At 39.6% G+C, this 12,955-nt stretch overlaps 1 protein-coding gene across 1 annotated transcript; it reads left to right on the top strand.

The window, feature by feature from the left end:
• Positions 1-7,049: 7,049 nt before the first annotated feature.
• LOC118559435 (interferon-induced protein 44-like) lies at positions 7,050-12,036 on the top strand. The gene is made up of 4 exons (XM_036130157.1): positions 7,050-7,130; positions 7,204-7,371; positions 11,675-11,775; positions 11,875-12,036. Exons 1-4 carry the CDS (start codon positions 7,115-7,117, stop codon positions 12,034-12,036), a joined length of 447 nt encoding a protein of 148 aa, XP_035986050.1. The 5' UTR covers positions 7,050-7,114.
• Positions 12,037-12,955: the final 919 nt, after the last annotated feature.

Here is a 12,955-nt window from a genome sequence, read left to right as displayed (position 1 = left end):
ACTCTAACTATAAGCTTTGTCAAAAAGGAAAGTTTTAACATTAGTCTTAAAAATAGATAGGGTGTCTGCCTCACGGACCAAAACTGGGAGTTGGTTCCACAGGAGAGGAGCCTGATAGCTAAAGGATCTGCCTCCCATTCTACTTTTAGAGACTCTAGGAACCACCAGCAGACCTGCAGTCTGAGAGCGAAGTGCTCTGTTAGGAACATACGGGGTAATCAGAGCTCTGATATATGATGGAGCTTGATTATTAAGGGCTTTATACGTTAGAAGGAGAATTTTAAATTCTATTCTTGATTTAACAGGAAGCCAATGAAGGGAAGCTAAAATTGGAGACATATGATCCCTCTTGTTGATTTTCATCAGAACTCTTGCCGCAGCATTTTGAATCAGCTGAAGACTTCGAACTGCATTTTGTGGACTTCCTGATAGTAAAGAATTACAATAGTCCAGCCTTGAAGTAACAAATGCATGGACTAGTTTTTCAGCATCACTCCTGGACAGAATGTTTCTAATTTTGGCGATATTCCGGAGGTGAAAAAAGGAAACTCTGGAAACCTGTTTAATATGGGATTTAAATGACATGTCTTGGTCGAAAACAACACCAAGATTTTTAACTTTATTACCAGAGGCCAAGTTAATGCCATCCAGATTAAGGGATTGATTAAGAACTTTATTTTTTGAAGACTCTGGCCCAAAGATTACAACTTCTGTCTTGTCAGAATTTAAATGCAGGAAATTTAAAGTCATCCAGCTTTTGATGTCATCAAGACATGACTGCAGTCGAAGTAACTGATTGGATTCATCAGGATTTATGGATAAATATAGCTGAGTGTCATCAGCATAACAGTGGAAATTAATCCCATGCTGTCTGATAATTTTGCCAATCGGAAGCATATATATAGTAAAGAGAATTGGTCCAAGGACTGAACCCTGTGGTACTCCACAAGTGACCCTAGAGTTTGAGGAAGATTTATTATTAACATGAACAAACTGGAATCTGTCCGACAGATAAGATTTAAACCAGCCTAATGCTTTTCCCTTAATCCCTACAGTATGCTCAAGTCTTTGTAGGAGAATATTGTGATCAACTGTATCAAATGCAGCACTGAGATCTAACAGGACAAGTATAGACACAAGTCCATTATCTGAGGCCATGAGAATATCATTGGTGACCTTCACCAGAGCTGTTTCAGTGCTATGATGAGCTCTAAAGCCTGACTGAAACTCCTCAAGTAGGTCATTAATTTCATAGGATTTAATATCCCTCTGCTCAGACACGAATAACCAAATAGATTTTTTTTTAACCAGATGTTAACACATCCCTATGAAATAATAAACATATTATTGACTTTAATCAACTCTTTGCCAAGTGGTCTTTTAAGGCAGGATTATTTAAAGATTGTCCTCTTACCCACACTAATAAAAAGATATAAAGCCATTTAGATTTGTTGGACATTTTTGGATCTGGTCAGGATAGCAGAGTGACTCCTGGGTGCAAGGTGATAATAAAAGAAGAATAAATTGATGTGTGACGGTTCACTCTGAGGAACATTAAAACTGCAATGGCACCCAACATTGGAGCTCTTTCTATGAAGAGAACAGTTTAAACAGGACTATGCATGGGTGTTTTGCTTTACAGATGTTGGACTTGAACTGCACAGTTTCACAAACATGACCTGGATGGGCTGGTGTTCAGGGAACCCAGCTTAACAAGACCTGAGGTGATGTCCGGTGCTCACAACTCTGCTTCATAGTTCAGCCTGGTGAGAAGACGCGGACATGGCTGCTCCAAGAGGATGATGTGAAGAGACATTTCATAGGGGGTTTGGAGACACCCAGGACAAGCTGCTGTGGTTTGAAACTGTTATCAACTTATAACAAGCAGTGAAGGTGATTCAATTGCCAGGAAACTTGGGACCAGGTGGGACACAGGAGACAACAAGGTGGTCCCACAGGGATTATCTGAAACCTAACATTAACTGTAAACATTTTTTGGGGTTTGCTGGGATTGCCAAAAGAAGAAGCATCGGAGAAAAACTTTCTTTGTCCTGACCATGCCCATGCACAAAAAACAAATATCCAGTTTTCCTGTTTAGACATACAGACACAGAGAGGGGTTGAAGTTTAAATACAGGTGATTAATATTTAAAGGTTTAGGAGCAATTACACAACTTGATAGACAGTAAATGATAGTGAAATGAAAAAGGCAATTCTAGGTTTGAACAAAACAATTATTTTATTGACATGATTAATCTTCTGGGACAAGATTCATTGCACAAACGTAATATAAGACATTAAGAGTCACTGGGTGATGAACTTTCACAAACACTGTGACCTAGCTTGGGAGAACTGTGGGGATAATAATAATAATAATAATAATATTTAAAATTAATAATAATAATAATGATGATGAATAAATGGAAATGTAGGAGAATCACACTGAGTACTGTCTGGTTAATTCTTTCTTCTTTCTGCAGGATCAAACTAGATGTATCAGAGCTGAGAAATGGATACTTAATAAATTACTGAATTAGACAATGTTAATAGTTAAATTATGTGTGCATTATCAATGAAATAAATGTTAAGTGTATGAAACAGCTTTCAAGTCTTAATCAGGCATTTGTATGGAGAATAATAAAAGGTACTCCTGGCCTCTAAACTGTGTCTCTCCTCTGAGGCAGAAAACACACAGCTCACAGGATGTTTGTTTTAAGTTTTTAAAACTATTTTATGGTTCTCGAGGTCATTTGGCTTGACCCCTGATAGGACATTTTGGGTACTAAATCGGCCGTACTGCATGGAAACCTTGAGAGAAGAGGCTCTTTGTTTTGAGAACAGATAGAACCTAGAGACACAGTCTCTGCGCCCACAACCCCTAACCTAATCGGGAGGGGTTAGTTAGTGTGATAAAAGGATGTCTTTGCGAACCTTTAATTAGACAAAGAAGCTGCAATGCCTGGGAGAAGGACGTGGGTAGAATAAGCTTGTAAGTTTTTCTTTGTCTCTTGAATTTCAAATGAAATAAATATGCATATTTTAAATGTTTGCCTCTGATAATCTGTTTCTCCTTTGCTATCAAATCTTAAACCGGGGTAAGACGGGCCTTTAGAAAAAAGCAGAAGCAGGCCCATATTAATTTCAACAGTTACTGTTCACAGGATGAGATCAATGTTTAATTGTTTGTTTCAAACCCATTCATACAGGGGGGGATAAAACATCCAGGGTTTAGTAGATAAACTGTCCGTTGAACCCAACAGAGATTAATAAAATATGCAATTAAAAGGGTTAAAATAGAAGTACGCTTCAGGCAAAAGAAAGAAGTCCTTTCACTTTGATGCACAGTCAAGCTTACACTGATTAAAAAATGTACTTCCTCTCTCATCCCTTGGCTATGCCTACTTCCTTAATATCAACCAATGATGACTTAGTAATGCTCTTAGACATGTAATGACTTCCTTTTATTCAGCTGAGGTTTTTAAAATAAGACTGAGTATGTAGAAATGTTTTTGATTAAACTAAAATATATTTCTGGAAATAAACAAATATTAATAATATTCAAAAAACTTAGAGGGTTACTGTTTTGGTTTTTGAAAACACACAATTAAAGTATTTTATAACTGGTTCAGCAGAAAATTTCACAGAAACATAGCACACATAGTAATGAGTAGAAACATCTGTGGAATGAGTTAGATCACAAACAAATATGTTACAGAGAACTTTCAACTGTCAGACACCGGAAGGTAAGACACACCTTGGATGATTTCTGTTAAGAAATACTGAGAAAAACTGATGAACATACATTTAGACATTTAGATTACTTACAAGCAATTATTAAAGTGCAGATAAGAGCTAAGTAATTGTGAACAGGATTATCTGGATGTGAAAATGCTTCAAGGAAGATTTGAATAAATGATGAAAGAATGAGGAGCCTAGTAAGAACACTAATTACACATTTTTGTGTCTGTTTTGGTCTGCACAGTGGAAAGTGGGTAACACTGTTGCCACACAGCAAGAAGGCCCTAGGTTCAACTACCCTTGCCCTGGCTCTTTTTGCATGGAGTTTGCACGTCCTCCCTGTGTGTGTTTGAGTTCGCTCCGGGTACTCCGGCTTCCTCCCATAGTCCAAAGACATGACTGGTAAGTTAATTGGCCTCTCTAAATTCTCCTTAGGTGTGAGTGTGTGTGAGAATGGTTGTTTGTCCTGTCTGTCTCTGTGTTGCCCTGCGATAGACTGTTGACCTGTCCAGGGTGTACCTCGCCTCTCGTCCATTGACTGCTGGAGATAGGCACCAGCACTCCTCGCGACCCCACAAGGGATAGACGTGTTAGAAAACGGATGGATGGAAGTTTCTGTTTTAGAACAGCAAACGAAGCCTTGTGTTTTGCCAAACCATCTTAAAGGAACAGCTTATTAAGGGGAAATGAAAAGTGAGCTGCTGATTGCCTGAGCCAGAACCAAACACACATTGCCACCCAGTCAAATCATCCCCTACAAACAGGAGAAGAAAACTGAAGAAGCTGTGGAAGAAGGAGCCAGAGAACTAGGATTAATTATCCTGATACAGTAGAGACACTAGAATAACCATTAGAAAACTACTTATGCACAATTAGATCCATGTTTGCCATGTGCTCTGACCATGGCCTGAAGGCTTTCTTTTTGTTGTGTTCTTGATGTACGGACTCTTTTCATATTAGATTACTGTTTTATTTTAACTGCCCTATTCCACTGACTTACATGATCCTGATTGATTTTGTGTGTTATGACAGTCATACTGTGATGTTGCATTATGTTGATCATTATGGTTATATGATAAAGAATGGAAATGGTCTGCTTCAGACCCACACACCGAGACCTACGGTTCATGCAATGTTTTTGGTTTGACATTAGAAGAACCAGGATCTGATTTGCACCAAGGGTCCTTAAAATACTTAATGATATTTTTTAGATTCAATACGGGGTCTTCTGGCTCAGTTTGGGTGAGAGCGGGATTTCCCTGAGGGTCTCATCAGTTTTTACAGTGTCTTAGAGGGGATGGTGTTTTCTGTTGGTGAAAGGCCCTGCCTGCCCTGTAACACCCCGTACTGGTACTCTTGAATTTGTAAGGTATGGAAGTGATGGATGTTTATCCATGGAAATGGTGGACGGAGGACCAAGTAGGAGGTTTTTCGGAGTGGAAGAAGAGTAGACGGAGTGAGCGCTGGAGATGGGCACCAGCACCCCCTGCGACCCCATGAGGGAATAAGCAGGTCAGAAAATGAATAGATGGATGGATGGATAGTAAACAGGCTTAGTTTACCTAATCTAATGTAAAACTAAAATGATGTGCACATAGTAATCTAAAACAGGCCTTACTTAATTAGTTTCACCCTAGATTGTAGATAAATGCTAAGACTGTGGTCTTGAATGATAATTGCTGAACAGTGAATTGTTCATACTGATTGTTGATAAATGTTTCCATTGATGTTTGTCCAGCCCATTTTCCGGAACTGCTATCTTTGTGCTGTCTTTTGAGCACATCAACAGGGGGACCGTTATGGATTATGAGATAACAGAGGTGGGGGTGCCAGCCTGTGCTTCCCACGTCTGCCTGCCAGCTCTTCCTTCGTCTGCCTGGTTGTGCTTGCTACGTCTGCCTGTCTGTGACTCTCCCTGCTGTGGTGCTGGCTCATTCCCGACCCCAGCGCTCTCCCGCCTTCTCTGAAGGCCTCCTGGCTCCACAGCGCAGCACCCGCAGTCCTCCAGTTCGCTCCGGTCCATCTGCTCCTACCATCACCATGCACCTGGTCCAGCCCGATAAAGACTGATGGTTTTCATCCTCCACTATTGTCGTGGAATGTTCTTCCCACAACGTAATAATTTGTACAAAGTCCTTCAAAAATTCTAAGTTCTTGGTAAGGCAGTTAAGAATATCCAACAGTGGTCAAAAAGTGAACAAAAGTAGCTGAGTTTCGGTCCAAGGCTGTTTATTGCAACAACACAAGACAATCACAAATGAGATGAGCTCCGGACAACATCTGACAACGTACAGAAAATGGTCTGTGTCTTGGGGCTCCTCCTTTGAGCTCCACCTTTTTATTACGTATTTTCTATCACTTTTCCACGGATATCTTTATTATTTTGTTACATATCGGAGGAAACTTCCCGAGGGTGCATATTTTTTAAAACACTTTATTGTCCTGCCTCCTTCCAAATGGCCCCACCTCATTATGTTAACCTCATTTGCAAACTGGCTCCCCATCATTATCTTCTTGCTGATGACAACACTCCATTATATTAACATCATGTGGCCATGCTAAACAGTTGCACATCGTTTCCTCTTCCTGGACCTTTACCATACATCTTTTGTTCACAATACAACATAGTTTGATTTCTGATCATGATGTTTCCATGGTGCACCATGTATGTCTGACTGCCCTTGCCTGTGTGCGTCTAACTCTCAGCTTGACCTCAAGACTGACACACACATTTCCCTCAGATACATGTTAAGGCACACTTTTAATCATAGTGATAGGAATACATTCATTGTGAGATATGTAAGCACACCCTTTAACTAATGTGACAAGAAAATACAAGTACTGTGAGAGGTTAATCTACTACACTATCCATCAATCTTCAATAAAACTCTTAATCGAAGCTCTGTGTGTGGTTGAGTTCGGGTTCATCAATCCCAATTCATAACACTCCCTTTTGACATTTTGCCTCATCACTTTCTCTTTCTTTCAGCTTTCCATTTCTGTGTCCATTAAATTTGAAATAACCCCAAAATAATATCCAATAATTTGCATATATAACTAGGGCAGCATTATAGTGAAAGCAGTGATGCTCCACTAGTGGAAATAAATCTATTGGGCTCTCTTTTGCATTCTTAGTGCTGAACTGCATGATAGGACACATAAAAAACTGTGGTATGTCAGAAATTGCATATCCGGATTGTCAGGATTCTGCAGGCAGTGCTGTGCAGCTCTCTGCCAGCGCTGTCTGCTCTCTCTTCTCTCCCTCATTCACAGGTGATTGCAGTTTGAAAGATGGACATGGTGCGCACCTGCAGCTCGTTCGGCAGCTCCGGGCTGGAGCTTAAAAGAAGGTTGAAGGCAGCAGAAGGACGCCAGAATGTTAACCCATTGTGGTATGCTTCAGTGGCCACTGTCTACACAGTTTACCTGTTCCCAGCGCTAAATCATGTTTCCTGTTTCTCACAGATCGCTTCATGCACTGGATCACCCTCTGGACGCTCTTCAGAGTTCTGAAGTCTCAAGTCAAGTCCTGGAACCTCTTCGCTCAGATTTTGCTGTGGCACTCCCCTCAAGCCCCCTTGGTGTTACCAAGCCGGACAAGAGTTCCCTTCTGCACCCTCCCTCCCTCTTTAGGTGTGCTAATATCCAGTGGCGGATACAGGCGGGGTCGCGGGGGGGTGCGCACACCCCCTTTTGGAGACCGAAATTATTTTTTTTAGAGCGGGCAGGCATTGGGCGGAAGCTGTACTTTTTTTTTTTCTTTTTTAACCTCGGAGTGGCCATCGTTCTATTAGTACTATCTTTGATGTGTCAATCAAACAATTCAACCAATCAAATCAACGACTGAAAACAACATGCTAGCCAATTACAGCTGGAGAGGGGCGGGTCGCTTGGTCATACAAATAGCCTTCAGAGAGAAGCCGGCGCGGCTCGGCTGTGGTCACCATCGGTGTCGGTAGTGCGGGATGGCAATTCAGTCTGATTACCAAACAATTACAAGAAGAGACAAAGAAGCAAGCGAGAGCGAGCTGGAAGCAGTGCTATTCATTTCTGTTTGAAACGTCAGCATTGAAGTCAACACTGGAGTAAACATGGACGCTAGGAGAGTTAGCTAGACAGCTAGTAGGGTTAGCTAGACAGCTAGAAGCACAAGGAGCAGAACCAAGCAGGAAAACTGCTAAACTGAAGAAACTTGGGTTACTTCAGGCAGAAGGGAACTCTGCTTTGTTCTGATCCTTACCTGAGTGAAGTTGGCTCCCCCCACCTTCTTCAATTCAGACAAAATTGGTGTCAAACGTTTGTGCTACGTTTGTGCTGGTTTGTGCAGCAAAAATTTTCGTTTGTGCCGCTATCGTTTTAAAGGTATAAAGAAATGTTTTTAGAGTTCATCAGAGGTCAACCAGCCCCCCACCTTCTTCAAATCAGACAAAATTGGTGTCAATTAACTTGAATGTTTGTGCTGGTTTGTGCAGCAAAAATTTTCATTTGTGCTGCTTTGGTTAGTACAGGGGTCACTAATTAAAAATCCGAATAACAAAAATCAACAACCTGTAAAGGTCCGGACACATTTTTAATTACAATCCGTTACTTCAAACAGTATTTCACACTGAAATAAAATGTTTATGCATCCACCTTTTACATTGACTTCCTAAACAAAAAAATAACATAAAAATAGAACGTTTTTCTATTTTAAAATCAGGGGTTGAAGCAAAAATAATGTTTGACTGAAAATTTTTTCTCGTCAGCCCATATATTCCATGGGCCGTGGACATTATGCTCCATTAGTTGGCTCATTTGCTTAGTGTGCAAAGTCAACCAAATCTGGTACTTTTAAAATATCCATTGAAAATTCCTGTATCTCTGCCACCTTTCAGCTTTAGAGCCTTTGCGTCATCCTGGACAGCCTCTCCATCACTTTCCACATCATCATCTGGGTTACTTTCATCTATGCAGCATCAAGTTCTTCCTTCACACTTTTGACAAACTGGTCCACAGTCCACAGTCCCTGTCCTACGGAAAACCTCCATAAACTGCAACTTGTTCAAAGGACAGCAGCTTGCATCATTACATCATCTACTTCACTCCTGTACATTAACTCCACTGGTTCCCTGTCACATTCAATATAAACCAATATTATGATCATACCATGACATAATACATTTTAATTTGACACAGATTGCGCATGACAATAATCAGTCTCTGCTTTGCTACTTATTGTTCACCAATTAATCATTACAGTTTATAAAAAGGCATGATTTAACTTGTTTGAAGTTTAATAAAATTCTTATATTTTAGCCCAGTGACTGGACACCTGTCCAGGATGAACCCTGTGTCCATGCTCCACTTCATAAAAACTTTTCGAGAATTGCCCTTCTCTGGCCTCACCCAGTTAGAACCCATTCTCCAGTCCATGTTGTAGCTGCAGTTTATTTGTTTTATCTTTTGATGTAGTTTTCTTAACAATTCTGTAGGCATCAAAATCCTTGTCATTTTATTTACTGTCCTGGAGCGCAGCTACTCCTCAGGTGAACACTGCTGCATACCAACAGCAGATGCAGCTCTGCCTTCATTGTTTCAGAACAGCGCAGTTTTTTTTTTCTTTTTTCCGAATCGAACCCAGTCAAATGCGGGACATCGTTTCACATTCCGACTCCTCTTCTTCAAGGGTCATGCTAAATTAGCCTGAGCTAGCGCATCACTCTTCTTGTGTTTTAAATAAAACATAATAGCGAATCATGAGGAGATCCTTGGTTGGTCGCCGTGTTTATCAGCAAAGGGAATAAACGCTAACAGGCGACGTGGCCGCAGGTGGAAATAACTCATTGATTAACTGCAGGAGTAGCGACAGAAACACTTACCAGGGAAGTCGTTGTCAGCTGTTCTATCCTCTAAACTTTCTGACCTGCTGGTTTGCATTAATCCAAAAAAATAACCTTTGACTACCGCTACTTTCAGTCATACCATCTGTGGCCAGTTTAAAATGCTCTCCCAAAAGTTAAAATGATTGAACACCGATAAACCGCAGACTGGCAATGTTCGCTTTGCAAAGACCCGCCCTACTCTCTTTCTGATTGGCTAATGTCACGGCTCAGCCAGGTTTAATTGGTTGAGAGCAGCTTCAGATTAAACCTTGAATAAAAAGTCTAGACGGGGCTTTTTGCGCTCAATTTCCAAATGACGGAAATCCGTCGCAGCGACGGAGAACTTTAACCCCTGAGTTAGACACTGTCGTCGGACAACATGCAGTAATATATAAATGTTTTAAATCAGGTTGGGTCCGGATTAGCCGGCAGGTGGGTCCGGATCTGGAACACGGTCCGCTAATCCGTGACCTCTGGTTTAGAAGATATTAATGAAAAGGTAAAGGTCAAAAGGTCAAAAAGCCCCCCAACCTTCTTCAAATCAGACAAAATTGGTGTCAAACGTTTGTGCTACGTTTGTGCTGCTTTGTGCAGCAAAAATTTTCGTTTGTGCCACTATTATTTCAAAGATATAAAGAAATGTTTTTAGAGGTCATCAAAGGTCAAAAAGCCCCCCAACCTTCTTCAAATCAGACAAAATTGGTGTCAAACGTTTGTGCTACGTTTGTGCTGCTTTGTGCAGCAAAAATTTTCGTTTGTGCCACTATTATTTCAAAGATATAAAGAAATGTTTTTAGAGGTCATCAAAGGTCAACCAGCCCCCCACCTTCTTCAAATCAGACAAAATTGGTGTCAATTAACTCAACTCCGTTTGTGCTGGTTTGTGCGGCAAAAATTTTCGTTTGTGCTGCTTTGGTTTTGAAGATATTAATGAAAAGGTAAAGGTCAAAAGGTCTACCAGCCTGCCCACACACTTTTATGAAATCAGACAAAATTGGTGTCAATCACCTTAGCTATGTTTGTGCTGGTTTGTGCACCAAACATTTTCATTTGTGCTCCTATCATTCTAAAGATATGAAGAAAAATGTTCTCCAGGGGTCATCAGAGGTCAACCACTCCCGTGGCCCTGCTCACATTTGCAAAAATAAATAAATTTGGTGTCAACCAACTGTGCTACGTTTGTGCTGGCTTGTGCAGCAAATGTTTTCGTTAGTGCCGCTATAATTTTTTTCCAAGTTAAAATTAAATTATTCATATTCATACGCAACTTATAATTTACATGAATTCACAGTTTCAGCCTAAAAACATGTTCACTGACCTTTGATGACCTAACTGTAACCACAACTGTTATAACTTTGGGCAATAACTAATGTGCAAAAAATCTATTTAATACACTGTGCTATAACCTGTGCCATGATCCGGAAGAACTTCTGCCTACTGCTATCACCAAGTGAATATATGTCAGTACATTTGTATGTGTGCGTATATATATTTTTATATATATATTTTTATTTATATATATTTTTTTTTATTTATATATATATATATATATATATATATATATATATATATATATATATATATATATATATATATATATATATGTGTGTGTATGTGTATGTGTGTATGTGTTTATATATTTATATATATATCTATATCTATCTATCTCTATATATCTATCTATATCTATATATATCTATATATATATATATATCTTCATCAGGTGGGAGGTCAAGACCATGGAGCAAATCTGAGAAGTAGCCAGTGATCTGGGTAAGAAACAAACAAACAAAAAATAAAACTATGTAAAAACTGAGTAAACGCTTTAAATACTCCACTTCAACAATCAGTGGGTTGTACAATGTAGGTAGAAAAAACGCAAAAAATGTAACATTTTTCTACATGGTCTTTTTTCATGTCATAAATGTTTCTCATTTTTAAAATTTGCTCTTCCAGCACACCTTAGTAGCATTTCTTTCATGTACTTGTTAAAATATTTGTAATGGTAATAATGTAATGCTAATGCTAATAAAAGATAAAGCTGAACATTTAAATAAAAATCTGTGTTCCCACAGGTATTCCTCAGCTGGCAATTCTCACCGACATTGATGAAGCCTGTGGTGACACGGAAATAAATCTGAAAAACGTCTACAAGAGCAAGCATTTAAAGAAAAAAGTGAGTTGTAGAAAGGTTGATTCATGAGAAGAGTAAAAAAATTAACAAAACAAAAACAAGACATCTGATTCAGAATCAAATGCTGTTTCTACAATATAGATGGCTGACTTCAGTTCCAGCGTGGGGATTCCAATTAACCGCATTCTCCCAGTGAAGAACTACAGTGAAGAAATTGAGCTAAATCCAGACGATGACACTCTGATCCTGAGTGCACTAAAACTGATGATTGACTTTGGAAACAACTACGCAGCAAAACTGTAAAGCTACAGAACAGTGTGTGGAACAAATACATTTTTGTTTCTTTTAGTGTTTGCCTGTCACCCCCAAAATCAACCTTGTTTGCAGATAAACTGGCCTAAGGATGCTACTTTAATGACACTGTGCATTCTTTCTACATATATATGTGAACTTAAGTTCTGCAATATTTGTCCTAAAACCGTCTTCGTGGTCTTAGGGTTAAATGGTGGCTATTGCAGTACCCCTGCGACCCCATGAGTGACTAAGCGGGTTAAGAAAATGTATGTATGGATGGATGGATGGATGCTTTCATCAACATAGCCCTGTGTTTAGGGAAGGAATCATCCTCCACCTCAAAAGACAGTCCTGTTGCAAAACCATGTGATGTTTCGACAGGTCACTTTCACTCGTCCTGACCGCTGCAGCAACGAGCCCTAATTAAAACTCCCACCGCCAATTCTTGTCTCTTGGGACCTCTTTGATGCCATTTTTCAAAATGTGTCTGGGGGTGGGATGCCTTCACATCAATGTAAGGGTGAATTACACTTGAAGCTGGTTAACTGACCAATCAGTTATAAACACCATAGAAATGTCAACAAATAACATAAATGTATAGTCTGAAAATTATGGGTGAGTCAAAAAAGGAGTATAACCAGGAAAATGTGGATGAAGAGAAAGAATAAGGTAGATATTGATGGTGTTGGAAACATGGAAGAAGAGGATCCATTTAATTAATTAAACCGAGTGCACCAAACAGGCAGACTAACAGTTTTCCATTAAAGTCATCTGACATCTTTGTCAAATTTACAAATGAACAAACTGTGATAAAGGATCAGTTTGGTCACTGCAAAGAGATTCAGAAAGTAAAGCATCTGTGACCTGTTCACTTTACTTTTGCTCTATGCATTAAAATAGATCACAAATAAAGCCTGAATTTAATATA

Source organism: Fundulus heteroclitus, unplaced genomic scaffold (genome assembly GCF_011125445.2).
Source record: "Fundulus heteroclitus isolate FHET01 unplaced genomic scaffold, MU-UCD_Fhet_4.1 scaffold_284, whole genome shotgun sequence".
NCBI classification, from domain to species: Eukaryota; Metazoa; Chordata; class Actinopteri; order Cyprinodontiformes; family Fundulidae; genus Fundulus; species Fundulus heteroclitus.
Note: the sequence above shows the minus strand (reverse complement) of the source record. Positions and strands in the feature narration are given on the sequence as shown.

Excerpts from the sequence above, each read along its gene's own strand:
- LOC118559435 (XM_036130157.1), top strand. Across the intron at positions 7,372-11,674 it reads CACCCTCCCTCCCTCTTTAG|GTATTCCTCAGCTGGCAATT; the intron begins GTGTGCTAATAT and ends GTGTTCCCACAG. Across the intron at positions 11,776-11,874 it reads GCAAGCATTTAAAGAAAAAA|ATGGCTGACTTCAGTTCCAG; the intron begins GTGAGTTGTAGA and ends TCTACAATATAG.